At 46.5% G+C, this 19,630-nt stretch overlaps 1 protein-coding gene across 1 annotated transcript; it reads left to right on the top strand.

Annotated features, from left to right (window-relative positions):
• Positions 1–904: 904 nt before the first annotated feature.
• Positions 905–19,333, top strand: LOC142068379 (butyrophilin subfamily 1 member A1-like). Its single transcript, XM_075119097.1, has 9 exons — positions 905–932; positions 3,378–3,506; positions 6,383–6,730; positions 7,925–8,206; positions 10,136–10,240; positions 11,704–11,724; positions 13,052–13,072; positions 14,766–14,792; positions 18,034–19,333. The coding sequence occupies exons 1-9, from the start codon at positions 905–907 to the stop codon at positions 18,546–18,548; spliced, it is 1,476 nt and encodes a 491-aa protein (XP_074975198.1). The 3' UTR covers positions 18,549–19,333.
• Positions 19,334–19,630: the final 297 nt, after the last annotated feature.

Here is a 19,630-nt window from a genome sequence, read left to right as displayed (position 1 = left end):
TCTAAGGTGCCACAAATACTCCTTTTCTTTTTACCTTAACTCTGTATTTCTTGGTTTTCAGAAGTTTGAGTTTTGTTGAACTCAGACCAGGTGGGGGAGATAAAATCTTTTAGGGGACCAACTCCTGTTGTTGAGAGAGAGGAGCTTTGGAGCTACACCGAGCTCTTCTTTAGGTCTGTGTTGCTGGAAAGCTCGTCTCTTTCCCCAACAGAAGTTGATCCAGTAAAAGATCAAACATCCTCCACCTTGTCTCTCTCATAGACCGGGGCCAGCACGGCACAGAGCAAATCACTTCTGATGACCTTGCTGTTTTGGAAGGTCACGATCGTCAGTGGGAAACTGTCACTTTATGTTAACAAAAGGGGCTTTGTTGTTGGTGGTGGGGGGGGGGGTTGCCATTTATGATATTCAGCAAAAGCTTTTCTCTTTTTGAAATCCGGACTGGGCTGAGAGTCCGCTGTTCAGGTGACCCAGTTACCTGAATCCAGGCCTGATTTCAGAGAGAATCTGCTTCCTGCTTTTGCTGAGTCTAGTCAACTAAATAGTAAAAAAAAAAAAAAACCCCAAAACAAACCCCCTCCCGCAACAACAAACCCCCTTTATGTTAAATTTTAACACAAAGTTCCGGTCCCCCCCCCAACTGGCGGCCCCGCGGGACTGGGGCTGTGTCTTTAAGAGGAGACTCTCCCCTCCCCCCGGGACAGGGGTTGGACTGAGGCAATTTCCAGTTTTACTTTCACTGTCCCCGGGCGAAGGTTGCGAGCCCAGCGCACGTTTATCGATCGGAGCAAACCCCGTTTCTGTTCACAACCTTCCCCGGAGAAGCCCCGAGACAAAACTGCAGCTCCTCGATCGCCAGAATGAGCTGAGCCGCCTCCGTGACCGACGGGAACAGGCACCGAGCATGGGACTGTCCCAGCCAGAGGAGCCAAGTCTGGCCACACCCGGGAGATGTTAAACTTCTCAGAAGACCCAACCAGGTGGGTTAATTTGCTCCAGAAGGACTGTTTCTAACGTCTAATGCACCAGCCTTATTGCTGGGACAGATTATTCAAAACACAAGGAGTAAATAATCCTGTGAGAATTTGTTTCTCTCTTTCTGGGAACTTGACAGTACATCTACGTTCAAAGTGAGGGACTGTCACATACATTGCGGATTGTTTTCACAGCAATGTAACACGAGACTTTTACAGCTTGTTGAATTCGTCATTTCTTTGTTTTGCTGAATTTTATTCAATAACAGTGGGCCCAAGACTGTTCTTGGGGGAGATTTGTAACTTCCTCTATTTTGAATACAGAAAATTTCCTGCACCAAACCCAGCGGCCATCAGTCTAGTTTTCTGCCTCTTGACTGCAGGGAGGGGGTGAATCCTTTTGTTCTTGTAAAAAATACAATTATGCTCACAATCAATCGAAGCAGAAAACTGCCTCCTTTTCTCCTCCTGAACTCAGTGGGAAGTGAGCATGTGCCTCAAGTTGATCCTGTGTTCAGGAGTGTCACTGAGTAGGGACTTCAGGCCATACTAAAAAAGGGAAATGTATACATTGTGTAACAGATTATCTCCTCCTGTGTGAAAAGCCATTCAAGGGGCAATATCATGAAGAAACCTATCGGAGTACAGCTATTTACCAATTATGTTTTTGTTTAAAACAATTTGCTTATTTTTCAAATTTCAATCACGTATTATTGAACAAAAAATTAGATTTTAGTTTTTCTTTTTTTCAGTTTTCATTTTTGCTCCCTTTCCTCCTTTGAGACAGGATAAGGGATGGGCGAATAAAATGTTTTTATTCCATTTGATAAAGGTTTCTCCTTTTGAATCAGTTTGAAATATTTTTGAAATATTTTTTTAATTTAGCATCATTTCATTGAAAAATTAGAAACGTTAAAATAATAGGAAAACATCAGTTTTTAAAAAAAAGTCCAAAAGTCATTTTCTATAGAAAAAATAATTTTTGTTCAAACATTTTTGACCAGCTGCAGTGTTGTCAACTCTCATAACTTTTTGTGATTTTTATTTTAAGTCTCACAGTATTTGGTAATTTTCTGAAAGCCCGAATGCTCTAGTTATGAATTGATGTGAGAGGAGGAGAGGATTTTTTGGATTGATTTTCATAAAGAAACAAACGTTTTAAAGCACAAAACAACCACAACAATTTACAACTTGCATATGTTCCCAAATACCACATTCTTCATGGATACTCTAATAAAATTAAGGAATTATGCAGTTTTACAGCTTATCAAAGGTACAAGACCAGACAATCATAGGCATGGGAAGCAGGGGCGTGGGGGGTAGTACAGCGTCCCCAGGTTTTACATAGGGCTCCACTCCCGGTCCCGTGCCTGGGGCTCCCTTCCTGGCCCCATGTCTGCCACCAGCCTCAGCCCCTTGACCCCTGTCTGTGTCCCTGCACTCCTAGAGACACAGCCCTGGTCCCAGCCCCAGCTCTGAGGGGAGGGGGTGGAGGCCACGGAGAGAGGTAAGGGGGGCACGAGGTGAAAAGTGTGGGGGAGTTTCACTGGCTTTCAGCACCCACACTTTAAAAACTGTTCAAGTGCCACTGCAGACAACACAAGACCGGACAATACGACACAGACCGAACACGATAGGATGGGCCGGCGTTACACTGACTTTTGATTTTTGGATACTGTGGTTGGCAGTGCTGCTGCTCTGTTTTTGAAAGAGACAAACAAATTTCAGCTGTCTTCAATAGTTCATCCAATCCAATGTATCCCACCTATTAATGTAAATCTTCAAAGTGCTGTCATTCTTTGGCAATGGGGTCTGAAGGAAATGTCAGACACTCAGGGTGGATGAAAATTCATCTTTAAAAATGATTTTTTAAAAGAAAATTTAGATCAGAGGCTTTTCTTTAACTTGGATTTTTTAAAATTAGAAATTATCTTTCAAATTAAAATTATGACAACTGATGCTAAGGCATATATGTAATGTATAAAATTCAAGCAGTACATGTTTGCTGGAGAAGTTTTAAAGAAAATAAGATCAATGAAGTGGTGGAACCAGAATTTGTTGAAGGGCTCACCCAGCGTTTGACAGCAATAGCCTCTTCTGCAAGTGCAGAGAAAATATTTTATTCATTTCAATGTACCCAACTAGCTCAGTTCAATGACTCGTCCATTCAAAATTGAGAAACCAGTTGGGAGTTGAAAAAGCAGGAAAGTTAGTTTTTCGCTTCCAACCTATCATTAAAAACAAGGTGTGAGAGGATGAGGTCTACCAGCTCTAAAAGCTTGAAGGACATGGTGACCAGAAACAATCCGTTCAATTCACTAACTACAGATAATAGTTCCTTTTTCTAACAAATCAGATTTGAATGCAAAACATGTTTTGGTAAAGTATTTTTCTCTTCCCTAGCCTGTTGTCCAGATCAAGTTACAGTGAAGAGGAAGGTTCTTTCATTCTGTCCTAGCTCCACAATGAGCACCTCTCTGCCTCATTTGGTCATTTTCTTCATTACTTATCACATTCACAAGCTGGAATCAGGTAGGAATCCCACTGGTCCTGCTGCTGGTTGTAGGATTTGTTTCATCGCAGTGATTTATAAATTGTGCCTATTCCACTCCTTTGTACAAAGCTGGGGGGAAAAAAAAAACCCGAAAACCAAAACAACCCCCAAACCCACCCCTAAAACAAATTTCAGATTGGCTCAATATCAATAAATAAGTCTCCACTTCCTCCCCAGCACTTCTGGAGGAGTAATTCTCCACCCGCTGCATATGAGGCAATGCAGTTTCTCTATCTATCTAGATACTTATATCATTATAGTATCTGTGTGTGAGGCTGTATGGAATATGGGTGACCATTTATAGTAGCATTGATACCAATATTACAAAATCGCAATAAATCTTATACAAGATATGCCACAAGAAGTAATTCTACTGCTCTACACTGCGTTGATTAGGCCTCAACTGGAATATTGTGTCCAGTTCTGGGCGCCACATTTCAGAAAAGATACGGACAAATTGGAGAGAGTGCAGAGTAGAGCAACAAGGATGATTAGGGGTTTGGAAAACATAACCTATGAGGGAAGATTGAAAGAACTGGTTTTGTTTAGTCTGGGAAAGAGAAGACTGAGAGGGGACATGTTAACAGTTTTCAATACCTAAAAGCTTGTTATAAGGAGGAGGGAGAAAAATTGTTCTCCTTAACCTCTGATGATAGGACAAGAAGCAATGGACTTAAATTGCAGCGAGAAAGGTTTAGGTTGGACATTAGGAAAAACTTCCTAACTGTCAGGGTGGTTAGGCACTGGAATCAATTGCATAGGGAGGTTGTGGAATCTCTGTCATTGCAGATTTTTAAGAGCAGGTTAGACAAACACCTGTCAGGGATGGTCTAGGTGGTGCTGGTCCTGCCATGAGTGCAGGGGGCTGGACTTGATGACCTTTCAAGGTCCCTTCCAGTTCTATGATTCTATGTAAGGTATCAGTGGAAAAAGCATGATTTGCTAAATATGATAAGCTTGTTTATCGGTATGTATCATCTTTGTATGGTGAGATATAAATATGTGTGGTATATTTGTGTGTCAATCTTGTGCTGTGCATTTGGGTGACACCCCCAGACAGTCCAGCATCAGCACTATCCGGCCCGCTTGATGGCCCATCAAAGGCAATCAGCTGTAGAATGAACCATTGAGAGAAGCCCGGGGCTATGAGTCAGCAGGACATGTAGACAAGTATCAGAGAGGTAGCCGTGTTAGTCTATATCCACAAAAACAACGAGGAGTCCAGTGGCACCTTAAAGACTAACAGATTTATTTGGGAAAAGCTTACGCCCAAAATAAATCTTAGTCTTTAAGGTGCCACCGGACTCCTCATTGTTTTTCAGGACATGTAAGGACATGCCTATGGACAGGGGACTCCAAGTACCTTTTTATGCCCATGTGCTGTGAGTTTGTGTTTGGGACAAAGGATGTACACGCCACATGGCAAAGGATATAAAAAGGCAGCTGCATCTTCTCCGTTTTGTCTGCAGTCCTGCTTCTCGCCTCTGGAGTAACTTCCCTACAAATTGAAGCTTTGAACAAAGGACTGATAGACCCATCCAAGCTCTGGATGTGTTCCAGAGGAACTTTGCAAGCTAGCAAATTCACCAGTGCTGCTAAGAACCTGATATATGGATTCTGAAGTCACTTTCTTTCATCTATCTATCTATCTATCTATCTGATTGCTTTGACCATTTAGCAACTCTCTTCTCTTTCGTTCCTTTTGTTTTCTAATAAAACCTTTAGTTTTAGATACTAAAGGATTGGCTGGCAGCATGGTCTTTTGGGTAAGATTCAAACTAGTATTGATCTGGTAATGTGTCTGGTCCTTTGGGGAATTAAAAGAACATTTTGTAAAGTGAATAGAGTTTTAAGTAATGTCTCACTGTACTGAACCTATTCGCTGATTGGGAGCCAGAGATTGGAATGCAGTAAAGGGGGCTGTTTGATTTCTTTTCTGATATCCAGTGTGGGGGATCAGGAGCACAATTTGTGACTGGTTGGTGAATCTAACTATAGTGTAAACCACCAGTTTTGGGAGAAGCTGCTCTCCTTTTTGCAGCCTTCCCTGACCTTGGCATTTCCACTGTGGGCTGCCCTACGCACCTTGGGTCACGCTGAGCATCCTAGTTCACATGCTTGCATCCTCTGTGACACAATCCTTTCTCAAACACCAAGGCAACCTGGCCTAAAGCTGAAGTGATTTGGCTCAGTGAGGCCAAGGCACGTGGGTCCCAGAGTTGAAGACCCTTTACTGAAAATGTCCTGGCAGTGACCCCGTCTCACTAAATACAGGTGGAGGGGGGCAAAGGAGGTTAACTCAAGAACCTCAGCTGATCTCAATGAAAATTGTGTCCTCATACGAGGTGAGAGGTGGTGGTCTCCAAAGAAGCCGGGTCCCAAAACATTCGGGTGAAATTCTGGGAGATCTCTGTTGACTTCAGTGGAGTCAGGATTTCATCTTTTCATCCTTCTCATATTAAAACCAATGCTGAGAAATCACATCAGAAATATAGTGACGGGTCGGAACAGATCACAGAGCTCAGGTACACAGGGCATATACTCAGGTCACCCTGTCCGTTCACGGGGCACTGAAATGGCTCTGTGGCATGTCAAATTAATATATGGGGAGTTATCAGTGACACCTATACGTGAGCTGGCCTGTCACTTATTAATGTAACTCTTCCCCTCACCCTTTTCAGTTGTTTCTTATTGTTTCTTATTGCCAAATTTTCAATGTTCAGGCTGGAAATTTGCATACCAGGTGTCTGCCCCAGGCTGAATTTTTGGAAAGTTTGAACCTATTGAATCAGTCATGAATATATTTTATTTTCTCTCTGAGGTTGTTCTCTTTTTGCTTTGGTGTATTTCACAGCTGAGTTCAGAGTGATGGGTCCTGGTCACCCTGTCACTGCCATTGTGGGTGAGAACATTGTGTTACCCTGTCACCTGTCCCCCAGGATGAGCGCTGAGAACATGGAGGTGAGATGGTTCCGATCTGAGTTCTTTTCAGTTGTGCACCTGTATCATGGAGGAAAGGATCAGTATGGAAAGCAGATGCCAGACTATCATGAAAGGACGGAGCTTTTGAAAGATGGCATCCTAGATGGGAATGTTTCCTTGCAGATTCTTAATATCAGACGCTCAGATGAAGGACAATACAACTGTTTTGTTCAAGATGGTTCTTTTTATGAAGAAGCCCTATTGGAACTGAAGATAGCAGGTCAGTTGCTCTAGTCTGTATTATCTCAGCCTGGGCTGCAGTTTTTGTTCTTTTCTACTGCAACAACTGTGACTAGCAACTTGTGAATTATTTTAGAGTAACACAGCGTGATTAGATTTCAGCACACGACCACATTCAGACACTTTGGAAAATATGCTGAAAACTTTCCCAACGTTTTATTAAAGGCATTTTCAGAATGGTCAAGAGATTTCCTTGCCCAAAAGGTGTTCTTGACTGACTCCAAAAGGAGGGAGAGAAAGGAGGGAAAAGACTTCTAGACAAATATGGGCTTGGTTTACACTAAAAAAGTAGGTCAGCTGAACTATCTCTCTCAGGGATTTGAAAAATACACACCCCATGAGCGACAAAACTAAGCTGACCTAAGTCGCCATGCAGGGAGGGCTGGGTCAACAGAAGAATTCTTCTGTCAACCTAGCTCCTGCCTCTCAGAGAGGGGTGTCACCTGGGACACCAGGAGAAGTCCTGCCCTTGGTGTAAGTAGTGTCTACACTGAAGCACCACAGAGGTGAAGCTGCGCTGCTGGAGCCTCTCACGTGTGGACGGTCCCTGGTCTTCCAATTCCTCGGCCGTCGTTCTGAGGCGTGGCTAAGGTGGGGCTGCCAGGTGTACAGGCCTTCTGACGTGGTCACTACTGGTGGTTATTTAGGGGTGCAGTCAAAATCAGTTGCAGCTTTCTCATTGGCTGAGGCCACATAAAGGTGGGGGCGGGGACAAGTTAAGTATTTACCACTAGCAGATGAGGCCGAGCGTTTGTCCCCTGCTGCTCTGACACAGGAACCATGGAGCCAGTTAGATTTATTTATTTATTTATTTAAAAAGAGAACAATCAAAATGTTTATCCAATATACTAAAATCTGGCTTTTTGAAAAATTCATACCCCACTAGGTATTTAAACGAAGTGGCCGGATTTCCAAAGGTGTTCAGTGTTCCACTGCTCTTGGGTGGAGAGGAAAATATCTCTCCTTATTCAGTGAAATTATTTTAAATATTTGTTCACGTGTTTTCCTGTGTCCATGCGTATTGGGAATTCAGAAATTCCAGTGTTTGTTTATCCCTTCTATATGAGCAAGTGATCTCGAGTGGGAGTAATGGATCCACAATCTATCACTCATCGTTTTTTAGCTGTTAAGTTACCCCATTGATTTATCACACATTTATGTAATTTTCCTCTAGGTTTGGGCTCCAATCCTCTCATCTCGGTGGCGAGTCACCAGGATGGAGGGATCCGGATGGTTTGTCAATCGGCTGGTTGGTATCCAGAGCCCAAGGTTCTTTGGAGAGATCTCAGTGGGAAAGAATTACCGTCGCTCTCTGAAGCAAAATCCCTCGGGGATAGTGGCCTGTTTGAAACAGAAAATTCTATTATTATAAAAGAACGTTCAAACCAGAACCTGTCCTGTTTGATCAGGAACACCATTCTCAATCAAGAAAAGCAATCAACAGTTTATATAGCAGGTCAGTTACCAGCTAAACCCACATACTGAAATCACCTCCATCAGAAACAAAACAAAACCTAAGAAACAAAGAACTGAAGCATCAGTTGTGCATATTTTACAACCTACATAAAAACAAAGAAGTTCAGATACTGGAACCTTAACAGGGTCACAACTCAGGCAATCTGATTGCCTTAATTTTGCATATTCAGAGTTATCAGAGTTTTGGGTTTCATGTAAATTTAATCTTAACTCTGATACTCCTGAAACTCTAACTTAAAAAAAATAGTTAAAAAAAAAGAATGATTTTGGAAAGAAATATTCACCAAACCTTGAAAGAGTTTGTTCCTAAAAACTTAACTTCCCCTCAGTGATTTTTTTTGAATGTAGCAGTTTTTACACCATCGTTTGTTTGCTACCTTTTCAGTTAGTGAAATGTCACCAAATGATGTGGGCTTGTTTCTGTTGACATTCAGTAGGACTTGTGCTCATAACTCACTTTGCCTTTGTCTACACACAAAAGCCGCCCTGATTATCTCCTGAGTTATTGATGAAACCCTTTCTCTAAACGCTCTTCTGTCAGTTTCAGAGTGTCCTGTGCATTTAGTGTAAGTCAGTTCCTTACTGATTTATACTAAATGGATAAAGGACACTCTTCAGCTGATTTACAGTTTAAGGTTTTGTCAATCAGTTTAGTTAAATTGGGGGAGTCCTGTGACGTGGTCAGCTGTGGAATCAATGTAACAATGACTGCATGAGCGTTACACCAATTTCACTAAACCAGGGCACAAATCCTGTGTGGAGAAGGCCTTAGGCATGTTTGAAATGCCCACCCTGGCTAGATGATGTAAATGCTGTAAACACAAGAACAGCAAAAGAAGATGAATCAATTTGTAGCACTTAATGTTTGGATTCATTGCAATTATGATTCATCGAAATAATTGGGGAAATTATTAGTGACTCACCAAAATGGCCACCAGGAAGTTTAGACTTGAAATTAGACGAAGGTTTCTAACCATCAGAGGAGTGAAGTTTTGGAATAGCCTTCCAAGGAAAGCAGTGGGGGCAAAAGATCTATCTGGCTTTAAGATTAAACTCGATAAGTTTATGGAGGAGATGGTATGATGGGATAACATGATTTTGGAAATTAAATATTCATGGTAAATAGGCCTAATGGCCTGTGATGGGATGTTAGATGGGGTGGGATCTGAGTTACCCAGGAAAGAATTTTCTGTAGTATCTGGCTGGTGAATCTTGCCCATATGCTCAGGGTTTAGCTGATCGCCATATTTGGGGTCGGGAAGGAATTTACCTCCAGGGCAGCTTGGAAGAGGTCCTGGAGGTTTTTTGCCTTCCTCTGTAGCATGGGGCACGGGTCACTTGCTGGAGGATTCTCTGCTCCTTGAAGTCTTTAAACCATGATTTGAGGACTTCAATAGCTCAGACATAGGTGAGAGGTTTTTCGCAGGAGTGGGTGGGTGAGATTCTGTGGCCTGCGTTGTGCAGAAGGTCAGACTAGATGATCATAATGGTCCCTTCTGACCTCAGTATCTATGAATCTATGAAAAACATTCTAATTACTCTTGCAATTTCTGAATGTTGCTGAACAGTGAGGACCAAATTGTTTGCTGGCATAACTCCACCGAAGTCAATGCGGTTTTGTGAGCAGAGAATTTGCCCCTGAACTCAGTAAAGCTCTGAATACCATGAATCAAACCAGGCCTGTTCATTCACAGCTTAATCAGTGCTAAAGCTGTGTTGGCTGGAGTAATTTTTAAAATCAGGTTTTGGTCTTTTGTGCAGCATGGGGCAGGGGGGGGGGGGGTCATGTTTTCACTCTTACTTCACATACGTCCTGCTGGGGGCTATTTATGTATTTACATGCAATAGAAAAAAATTAGTTTTGTCCCTGCTTCCAAACTAATGCAAATCCTGGGGGTTTATTTTTCAGATTCCTTTTTCCCGAGGGTGAATCCATGGATGGTGGCTCTGAGTGTGAATCTGCTGGTTTTGTTTGGTTTCATTGGCCTCACTGTTTATCTATTTAAAATAAAAGGTAAACGTCACAAGGGAAAATTTAGTGAAATTAACAAGAAATTTTCTTCTAATAAATGGAAAAAGGGAAGAATGAAATTTTACACTGGGCCAAGCAGGGGAAGCACGGACCTGCCCTGTGCTCCCCTCAGCAGCACAGGGAAGGAAATTTTACTAAGGTTCCCATTTGCTCCTGGAGGCAGTGATCTGCATCAGCCCTTTACAGGCACAGAATATTTCTCCCCCAGAACTGCCTCAGTTAAGCTGAATGGAGTGCTTGGGGAAGGGGGGGAGATTCATCCCAAACCTTCTTCACTCTTTCATTTTTTTCTGCTCACTTCCCACCCAGCTGTGCAGTTATTCCCTCCTCAGTCCCCATGGACTTTGGGAATTAGTTAATGTCTTTTTCCCTGTTCTGATAAGTAAATATTTTGGACAGAGTTGGGTCCCCATAAAGATTGTGTGTTGTTTTATTTTGGGAGCAGTTGTCTGTGATTTCATTTACTGTTAAAAAGAAATTGGAATGAGACAAAGCCTGGCAAATTTCATCCCAACAGATAATATTAAAAAAATATACACAGTGGAAAAGAGGGGTCTGAATAGACATGAGCTCTGAGCCTTAACCTGAGTTCTGACTATGGTGAGAAACAAGAAGTCAGAGATGGAGAAGGGAAACCTTTTTCTCCTGGTCTTGAGAACATGAAACCCTTCAAAGGCTCATGAATTGTATAATCTCTGTGCAACTTTCATGAAATGCAGAGAACTGTATAACCAAGGGAAGAATGCTCCTAATAAGAATTTATATTTATTTCTGTTTATTTTTAATGGAACAGGATATAGAAATCTGTAAATGGTGTGCTCTTTCCTCCAACAAGTAAAACTTCTGTACAAATTTGACTCCTCATAAGGGTATTTCTTTGTTTATCTGTGAATTTTTGGGGTGGAGTTTTTTAACCAGAAAAAGATGAAAGCCCAGATACTGCATCACTAACACCAGTTAGATCTTTGCCATTGACTTCAATGAGTGGAGGATTAAGCACTGAATGCACAAGTCATTTCGTTAAAAAATAATGCTGATAATTTGAGGGCCAGAAATTCCAGTCTGCACCCCCAGAGCTCCCAGCACAGCCAATGGGAATGTGAGGAAGCAGGATTGGGCTCAAATGGCTAGATTTTTTTAAGGTACATGGTGAGCTAACTCTCACTGAAATCAGTCGGAGTTAGGCTCCTCAATGCCTTGAAAAATCAGACCCTAATTGCATAAGGAATTCAAACCTTTCAGAGTTGTAAATCCTTGAAAATAGTCAGTTACTGTTGGACACTTAACTCTAGTGTGGCCACATGGGTAGTAAAACATGAATGAAATGTTTGGTATTTAGGGGCCAGGCGTTCATATCATGAAAACACACCTTGAAATCTCCATTAACTGGAAATCTTCTTAAATAACTTGTATTTCCATCTGTTTGCTTCATTTCATTTCTTTAGGGAAACATCTTGGAGAAATCAGTAAATTCAATTTTACTCTACATAGAAGCTTTTCCATTAAGTTGTTTGCTGTTTTATTATTTATGATGATAATTATTAAAGAGAGATCAATTTGAGTATCACATGAAATATCAGGGATAATGTATTGATAATTATTCAGTATGTGGGTAAGAGAAAATCAGAAAGAAAATGTTCTTTGAAATGTATCTTCTCTGAGGATGAAATCCACATGGTGGTGGAGGCACCATGACATGGGGGACCAGGAGGACTCTGTGCCCTCAAATGTCCTCTTGCCTCATCTGACAAGTAAATAATTTGGTCCAATGTGGATCTTGTGTGTAATTATATTGGAGGAGGAGTTGTTCATTTTTTCGTTTAATGTTAAAAGGAAATTGGGATGAGATTAAGCCTGATCAGTTTCACCCCAACTGGTTTTATGGAAAGTGAGACACGATGTTCAACTTTCACAAAACTCAGACAACCGTATATCCATGAGAAAAAGGCTCCTAACAATAATTTATATTTATTTCTGTTTTTTAGGGAACTGTGATACAAAAATCGGTAAGTGTTGTGCCCTTTCCTCCAACAAGAAAACTTTGTTCAAATTTGTCTCCTCGTGTTTTATTTTTTAAATGAGAAAAACATGAATGCCCTGATGCTGCACCACGAACATCAGTTAGAGCTGGGCCTTTGATTTCAACGAGTGTAGGATCCAACGCTAAATGCACAAGTCACATCACTAAAAGAATAATGTTGATAATTTTAGGGCCCAATATTACATTCCGTGCACTCCTAAAGCTCCCAGCAAAGTGAATGGGAACATGGAATATGCACGGAAGCGGGAATGGGCTCTAAGGGTAGCTTTTTAAAGGTATTTGGACACCTAATGCCAACTGAAATCAGTGGGAGTTAGGAACCTAAATACCTTTAAAAAACTGGCCCTAATTCCCTTGGGAATTCAAAACTTTCAGAACTGTAAGTCCATGCAGATAATCAGTTATTTTTTGATACTTTACTCCAGTGTAGACACAAAATGAGCCCAAATGTCCACACCCCAATTTTACAGGCCCCCACCCCATGTCTTGTGAGCCTGGTTAGCTGCCATGGGTCAATTGGGGGTATTCAGCTGCTGTGAAGCCACAACCTATGGGACTTCGCAGGCGCTCCGTGCCCTGCCCGTGGGTTGGAAAGGGACTCTTCTCTCCAGACCTCAGTAGTTTCCCTGCCCGTTGCCTGGATCAATGGGTTTGAGAGGGACAGGCTGCAGGATGGGAGGCTGGGGTTGATTCCATCCTAGAAGAGATGCACTTAATTAGTGTGTATTTGTTTCTGATTCTTTGTTACCTAGATGATCTTCAAAGTGAACTTGGTGAGTGTTTCTATTTCTCGAATGCAGCCTTTTCCGTGGTTTGAAACTATCTCTGGATCTATCAATCTCTCACCCTTCTGCCAGGTGGAGTCGGCAGCACCAAGGACTGGGTGCAGTGTCAAGGGTTCCTCTTAGCAATACAAACCAGAAAAACTTTGAGACCCCACCCAATAATCTGGGCAAATTTAACTCCTGAGCCTTTTTAAGGCTCTATAATGGCCCCTTTAAGGCTTATAGCGGCACAGCCGTACCACTGCAGCTGCCCTGCAATGGGCTCTCCCGTGTAGCCGCTCTATGCCAACCTCCCACCAGCATAATTTAACCACCCCCAACGAGCGGCAGTAGCTATGTCGGTGGGAGAGTGTCTCCCGCCAACATAGCACTGTCCACACCGGTACTTTTGTCGGTGAAACTTTTGTCGGTTGGGGGAGCATTGAGCAACATGTCCACTGCTGCCTCCACCTCTGCAACTGGCTTGCTGCTGCTGCTATTGCTGTCACCACTGGCCATAGGTGCCAACAGCCCTGGAGCACCCACAGGGAAAAATTAGCGGGTGCTCTGCACCCACCCACAGCCAAGCTCTCCACTCCCCCTAGTGCCCACTGGCGGCCTTGCTGACCAACTCTTCCCCTTCCCTCCCAGTGCCTCCCACCTGCCGCAAAACAGCACTCACGTGAGTTTCACGGCACTCAGGGTGCTCTGGGAAGGAAGGGGAGGAGCAGGGATGTGGCACACTTGGGAGCGGAGGAGGGGAAGAGGCAGGGTGGGGCTGGAGACTTCGGGAAGGGGGTGGAATGACGTGGGGTGGGGGTGGAGCAGGGACCTCTGTAGCCTCCTACCTGGACGGCTCACAAATAGCCTCCACTGGGGCTGGATTCTTTGATTGATTTGCAGATTAAAACCACAGCCTTAAACTGGCATCAGAAGGGGACTGGGAGCCAGTGAAGGGACTGGAACATGGGCCTCATGGGTTCACTGTGGCCTAAGCCCTGGAGAAGGCCGGCAGCTGCATCTGGTAGCAGCTGGAGCCTTCACACTCAGCTGTGGATTCAGTGATCTACAGTAACCCAGCCTGGCGGTGGCAGAGGCAGGGATCACTGGCCAGATTCTTGCCCCCAAGAAGATGCAAAGTTTCCTAGGGCGGATCGGTGGGTAGCGATCGATCTATTGGGGGTCGATTTATCTCATGTAGTGTAGACGCGATAAATCAATCCCCAAGCGCTCTCCCATCAACTCCGGTTCTCCACTGCCGCAAGAGGCGCAAGCGGAGTCGACGGGGGAGCGGCAGCGATTGACTCGCCACCGTGAGAACACCGAAGTAAGTCGACCTGAATACGTCAACTTCAGCTACGCTATTCCCGTAGCTGAAGTTGTGTATCTTAGGTCGATCTCCCTTACCCTAGCCCCCCCCGGCTCCCCAGTGTAGACCTGGGGCTAGTGAGCTGGGTTGTTTAGACACTGATGCTACCAGGTCACCTAGTCTTTGCACCTCGACTTTGGTGAATGGGGTCTGTACAGTTTCAATGAAATGAAGGGCAGAGTCTCATCTCGTTCTTCAAAATGTGTCCCTGCTTCTCAATCACTTTGCTCTTGCCCGGGTTCAGCGTAAGCCAGCTGCTCTTCATCCCAGAGCCCTGGTGTTGCTGCATTCACTCAGCTGAGTTCTCATCCCTCTCTCTGTGTTTGGTTTCAGACTGGAGAAGAAACATCGTCTGCCCAGGTAACTACAGCTCCTATTGCATCGATATCCAAAGCTCCCCTGCCCTGAGACTTCCAGTCCCCTTTTGTCACACAGTTAATATTTTACACTAGCTCTTTGGGGCAGGGATGGCTCTGTACTAAGGTGAAAAGACTCAAAGGTTTGTCTGGCCAACGTTGTGATTTTGGGCGCCTAAGGAGTTTTTGTGCCCACTGGAAGCTCAGAGGATTCTCAGCGAGATGCTGTTAGAGAGCCTGATGGGGCTGGAGGCTCAGGGCGGGAGGGGTGGACAAAGGGCTTGGCCAGGGCCAGGTTAATGTCTAGGCTGCTCATTTCAATTTTCAGAAGCCCTAACAGGGTTGCATGTGCCCAGACAGCTGCTGCTGCTGCTCTAGCCGTGGCACAGGTACATGGCAGCCAGCAGGGCTTAGCACATTCACTGCACACAGACCCCCATAGGTCACACACAGAGATACCGAGACCCCATCACACACTGACTGCAACCCCCCAAACACACGGCAGGATCCAAGCTGCATGAGAAGCCAGTAAGGGCACAGAGGGAGCCAGTGTGCGCTCTGGAATTCCTTGGGGAAGATGGGGCAGGAGAGGAGTGGTATGGGGAGGGGTGAGGTTAGGGAGTGGGAGAGGAATAGAGGGATGCACAGGGGATTTCGGGAGTGGCCCTGTGAGGAATGATTCTTCTTCCAGGGGCCACAGCTGAGGTTGGCTAGTCAAGTCCAGTGAAGACTGTGAGGCGGTTCAGAGGGACCTCTCCCCCCCCAAGCTGTGTGAAAGGGAAACCTGGTGGGATACGAAGTGCACTGGTGATAAATGAACATATCATGGAGGGAAAAAATTGAACTCGTTCACATTACAGGGTTTGAAAATAAGTACATCAGCAGCTCAGGGCTTGGCCACACTGGCAGCTGTAGAGCGTTTTGGGTTAAACCAGCCTTCGGAGAGCGCAGTAGGGGAAGCGCCGCAGTCTGTCCACACTGAGAGCTGACAGCGCAGGGGCGTGGCCACATTGGCGGCGGCATTGGGAGCCGTGCATTATGAGCAGCTATCCCAGCATTCAAGTGGCTGCAGCGTGCTTTTCAAATGGGCGTGGGGTGGGGTGGAGTGTGTTGTGTGTATGTGGGGGGAGAGAGAGTGGGTTTTTGGGATGCTGAGAGTCTGTCAGCACGCTGTCTGTAAGTTCAGACCCCGCCTCTCTCTCCAGTTACTCAAAGCAAACAGTAGCTGTTTCTCCGAGCTGATAAGCAGCCGGGTCTCTGAAATGGAGCTTCGAAAGGGCCACTTCCGCATTCCAGCCGGAGTTCTCAACAAAGACAAGAGCGGTCACTTCAGTTAATGGGATGATGGGACGTTTCCGGAGGGCAGTCAGAGCGCTGTAACGTTACTCCTCGTCCACACTGATGCCGCAGAGTCTCACCCAATACGCAGCAAACCTTATCCCTGCCGGGGAGGTGGAGGACCAGCCGCGCTCTAGCCAGGGAGTCGGAGCGCTCTACGTGCCTTGCCAGTGTGGACGGGGAGTGAGGGAGAGCGCTCTGGGCGGCTCTATTGCGCTATAACATGCAGGTGTAGCCAAGGCCTCAGTCATGCAACCTGGAATTCACTGTGGCCAGCTTGACAAAACCCTCTGCTCTCTGCGCAGCTCTGGGGAAAAGGTCAAACAAAATCTGAGAATCCATAAAAGGGGGATGGTGAACAACAGGGAGATATTATACAGCCGTTATAGAAATCAGTGTTTTGCCCTCATCGGGAGTACTGTGTTGGGTACTTCTCACCCCACCTCAGAAAGGGTATCGAAGAAGAAAAGGGGGCTCAGAGAAAGGCAATGAGAATCAGCACGAGGAGAGATTGAAAAAACGGGGGATTTTTACCTTTAAAAGAGAGGAGCAAGAGGGGACATGATACAAGTACAGAATATTGCACAACCCCCCTGAACAGAAGATGATTTAGGCTGAAATGTAAAACACTTGGGAGTTAGGAAATGCTAGTTTTATGCTGCCCTGTACGCCCTTAATTCTCACCCCTTGTGCATCCATCCTGGGCAGTGAAAGAATGAGGCAGGGGTCCTGTGGCAAAAACAGTGTGTGATCATGTAATTGGAGATTGTATCATAAAACACACACACGGGACACCGGCTAATGGGCCAACCCCAGGGACACAATATGTTGCCAGAGAACAGCAGGGTAGTGGGAGTGGAGAAAGGAGCTTTACAGGTAATAACAGCAGAGGTGAAAGGAAGCCGATACGCCCTGTTACGGCCCTACTGGCAAGCCGCAGCGGTGAGTTATATGGGCTCGTGGCTCCAGCAATATTGAGGGCCCGGCTCCACCAATGTTCGGGGCCAGGTCTCCCCCTGGCCCCACCTCCCACCCCGCCCCCGTGCCCCCTCCGAGTGTCCCCTGTTCCCCCCTTGTTGCCCCCCTTGCACCTCCCTGGGCCCCAGAGCAGAGTGTCCCTGTCTCTCCCCTGCAGCTCCTTGCTACCTCCCTGCATCATCTGCTGCCGCAGGGTCCTAGTGCCCCCATTTCACTAGTGGCAGGGCAGGCTGCCCTTCCCGCTCAGACCCTTTTATTTCCCGGCTGGACCCTCCACCAGCACAGGCCATCCCTGCCCGCAGTCACCGCTCCTGCCCCATGCTGGGCAAGGGCTGAGTGAGTGAGGGGTGTGTGTGTCTGTTAATATGTGTCTGCTGAGTTAGTCTGGTCTTTGCCAGAGTCAGACGGGAAGATGAACCTCGTGCTCCTTCTCCCCCAGCACTCCCCTTGCTCTCACGTAGGGTGAGGGTGCAGGATGGGAGGCATCTATTCTCTCCCCATAGCAATGCTCTCTCATCTGGGAATGTGGGGTTTAAGATGGGAAACTGCAGGGAGAGGTGAGGCGTGTCAGTGAGCACTCAGGAGAGGGAGCTCAGTTTCTCACCACTCCGTGGGGCCCCCCATGACACCTGGGTCTCTAGTCCCCTCCCAGGAGAGATGTGGAGCAGGACAGGAAAGAGCCTGAGTCCCAGACCTGGCTCAAGTGACCCTTTGGCTGCACGGCTGGCCCATCTCTGCCTAGGGCCTGACTCTCCCCTGCACTGTGCTGACCTCTCAGAGCTGCTCCCCATTCAGAGCTGACGGGTAAATCCTGGAGGAAGGAGATTCCCTGAGTCACTCCCCAGCTGGGGCAGATTCTGTCACTGACGCCATCAAACCCTCCCCCAGGGCCGAGCTCTGCCCCTCACGCTCTGATTCTCTCTCCCCAGCGAATGTGACTCTGGATCCAGACACGGCTCATCCCGAACTCGTCCTGTCTGAGGATGGGAAAAGTGTGAGATGGGGAGACACAGAGGAGGATGTGCCCAACAAGCCTGAGAGATTTGACTATTGGGAATGTGTGCTGGGCTGTGAGGGATTCACCGCGGGGAGACATTGCTGGGAGGTGGAGGTGGAGGATGGGCGATACTGGGCTGTGGGGGTGGCCAGAGAGTCTGTGGGGAGGAAGGGAGAGATCATTTGTAACCCTGAGGGGGGGATCTGGGCAGTGGAGTGGGACTGGGATCAGTTCCGGGCTCTCACCTCCCCTGAGACCCCCCTGCCCCTGAGCCAGGCCCCCAGCAGGATCTGGGTTTGTCTGGACTGTGGCCGGGGGCAGGTGACATTTATCGATGCTGGTGCCGAGGCCCCGATCTTCACTTTCCCGCCGGGCTCCGTCCCTGGGGAGAGAATCCGCCCCTGGCTCTGGGTGTGGGAGGGATCCCGGCTCCGACTGCGTCCCTGAGCCCCACAGCAGAGGGGGGAACCGGAAATCAGCCTCTCTAGCCTCACGGCTCCTAGTCTCTATGACCTTGGAGGACTCCCATCTACCCAGCCCCTGCCCCCTCATCTCTATGGCCCCTGGAAGCTCCTCCCCCTCCCTCCCTGCAGCCCCAGGAGGCAGAGGGGGAGGGGGAGGAACCCCTGGGGCTGCAGGAGGGGCAGAGGGGCCCTGAGGGGCAGAGGCGGGGGCTGGGCAGGGGGCAGAACTAACAGCCGGGCTGGGGACAGGCAGAGGTGGGGACCCAGCATGAATCAATCAGGGTTTTGGGAGAAGCTGGAAGCTCTGCAGCAGCTGGGCGCATTTTGTGCAGATCTGTGGGATTAGATCTCGCTGGGGCAGCAAGAGGGGAATGTATAAAATCAGGGGAAAGAAGGGAGCAGCCAAGGGGGTTGATCTGTGGGAGGGAGGGGAGAAGAGTGGGAAAGACACAGGAAAATAAACAGGGATCACAAGTGAGGGCTAGAAAAATGCTGAGTAGAGAAGGAGAGTATGAAAGAAAAGGGAGAAGGAAAGGGAACCTGAGAGGGACAGAGGGATTTATGATGTGTTTCTGAAAGTGAGACTGTAACTCATTAATTCCCTATATTAATTCCTGGGCATTGGTGCTATTTTAGTGCCATTAAGCAAACTGCTCTGAGTAGCTGTGGATCTCCTTACAATATGCTGTGGTCATTAAACTCTGTCTTAGCTCCTTTTACTTTCCTGCTTTCCACCTACTTATTGTAAAATAAAAACACTACAAACAATTCTTGTTTCCTTCACCTTCATGTCCCAGCCGTAATTGTTGTGGGCAGCTCAAGAACATGAGGTCCAACCTCAGGGCAGTTACAAAGCAGGGCACAAACCCCCCACTGATTGTCTGTTCTGTATTTAGATTTCACTCACCAGGTATCAACCGTGAACCCCTCAAGCACTAAAACAGCCTTAACACGGGTGGCGGGTGAAGCTTCCCCTGGGGGAGGCTAGTTCCCTGTCCCACCTCTTGCAACCCCATTCCACCCCGGTGCCCCCCCCAGGCCCTGTCCCCACTTCACCGCAGGCCC

The sequence above is a fragment of the Caretta caretta genome, chromosome 14 (genome assembly GCF_965140235.1).
Source record: "Caretta caretta isolate rCarCar2 chromosome 14, rCarCar1.hap1, whole genome shotgun sequence".
NCBI lineage: Eukaryota > Metazoa > Chordata > Testudines > Cheloniidae > Caretta > Caretta caretta.
The sequence above is the reverse complement of the archived record's forward strand: the minus strand, read 5'-3'. Positions and strand labels throughout refer to the sequence as shown.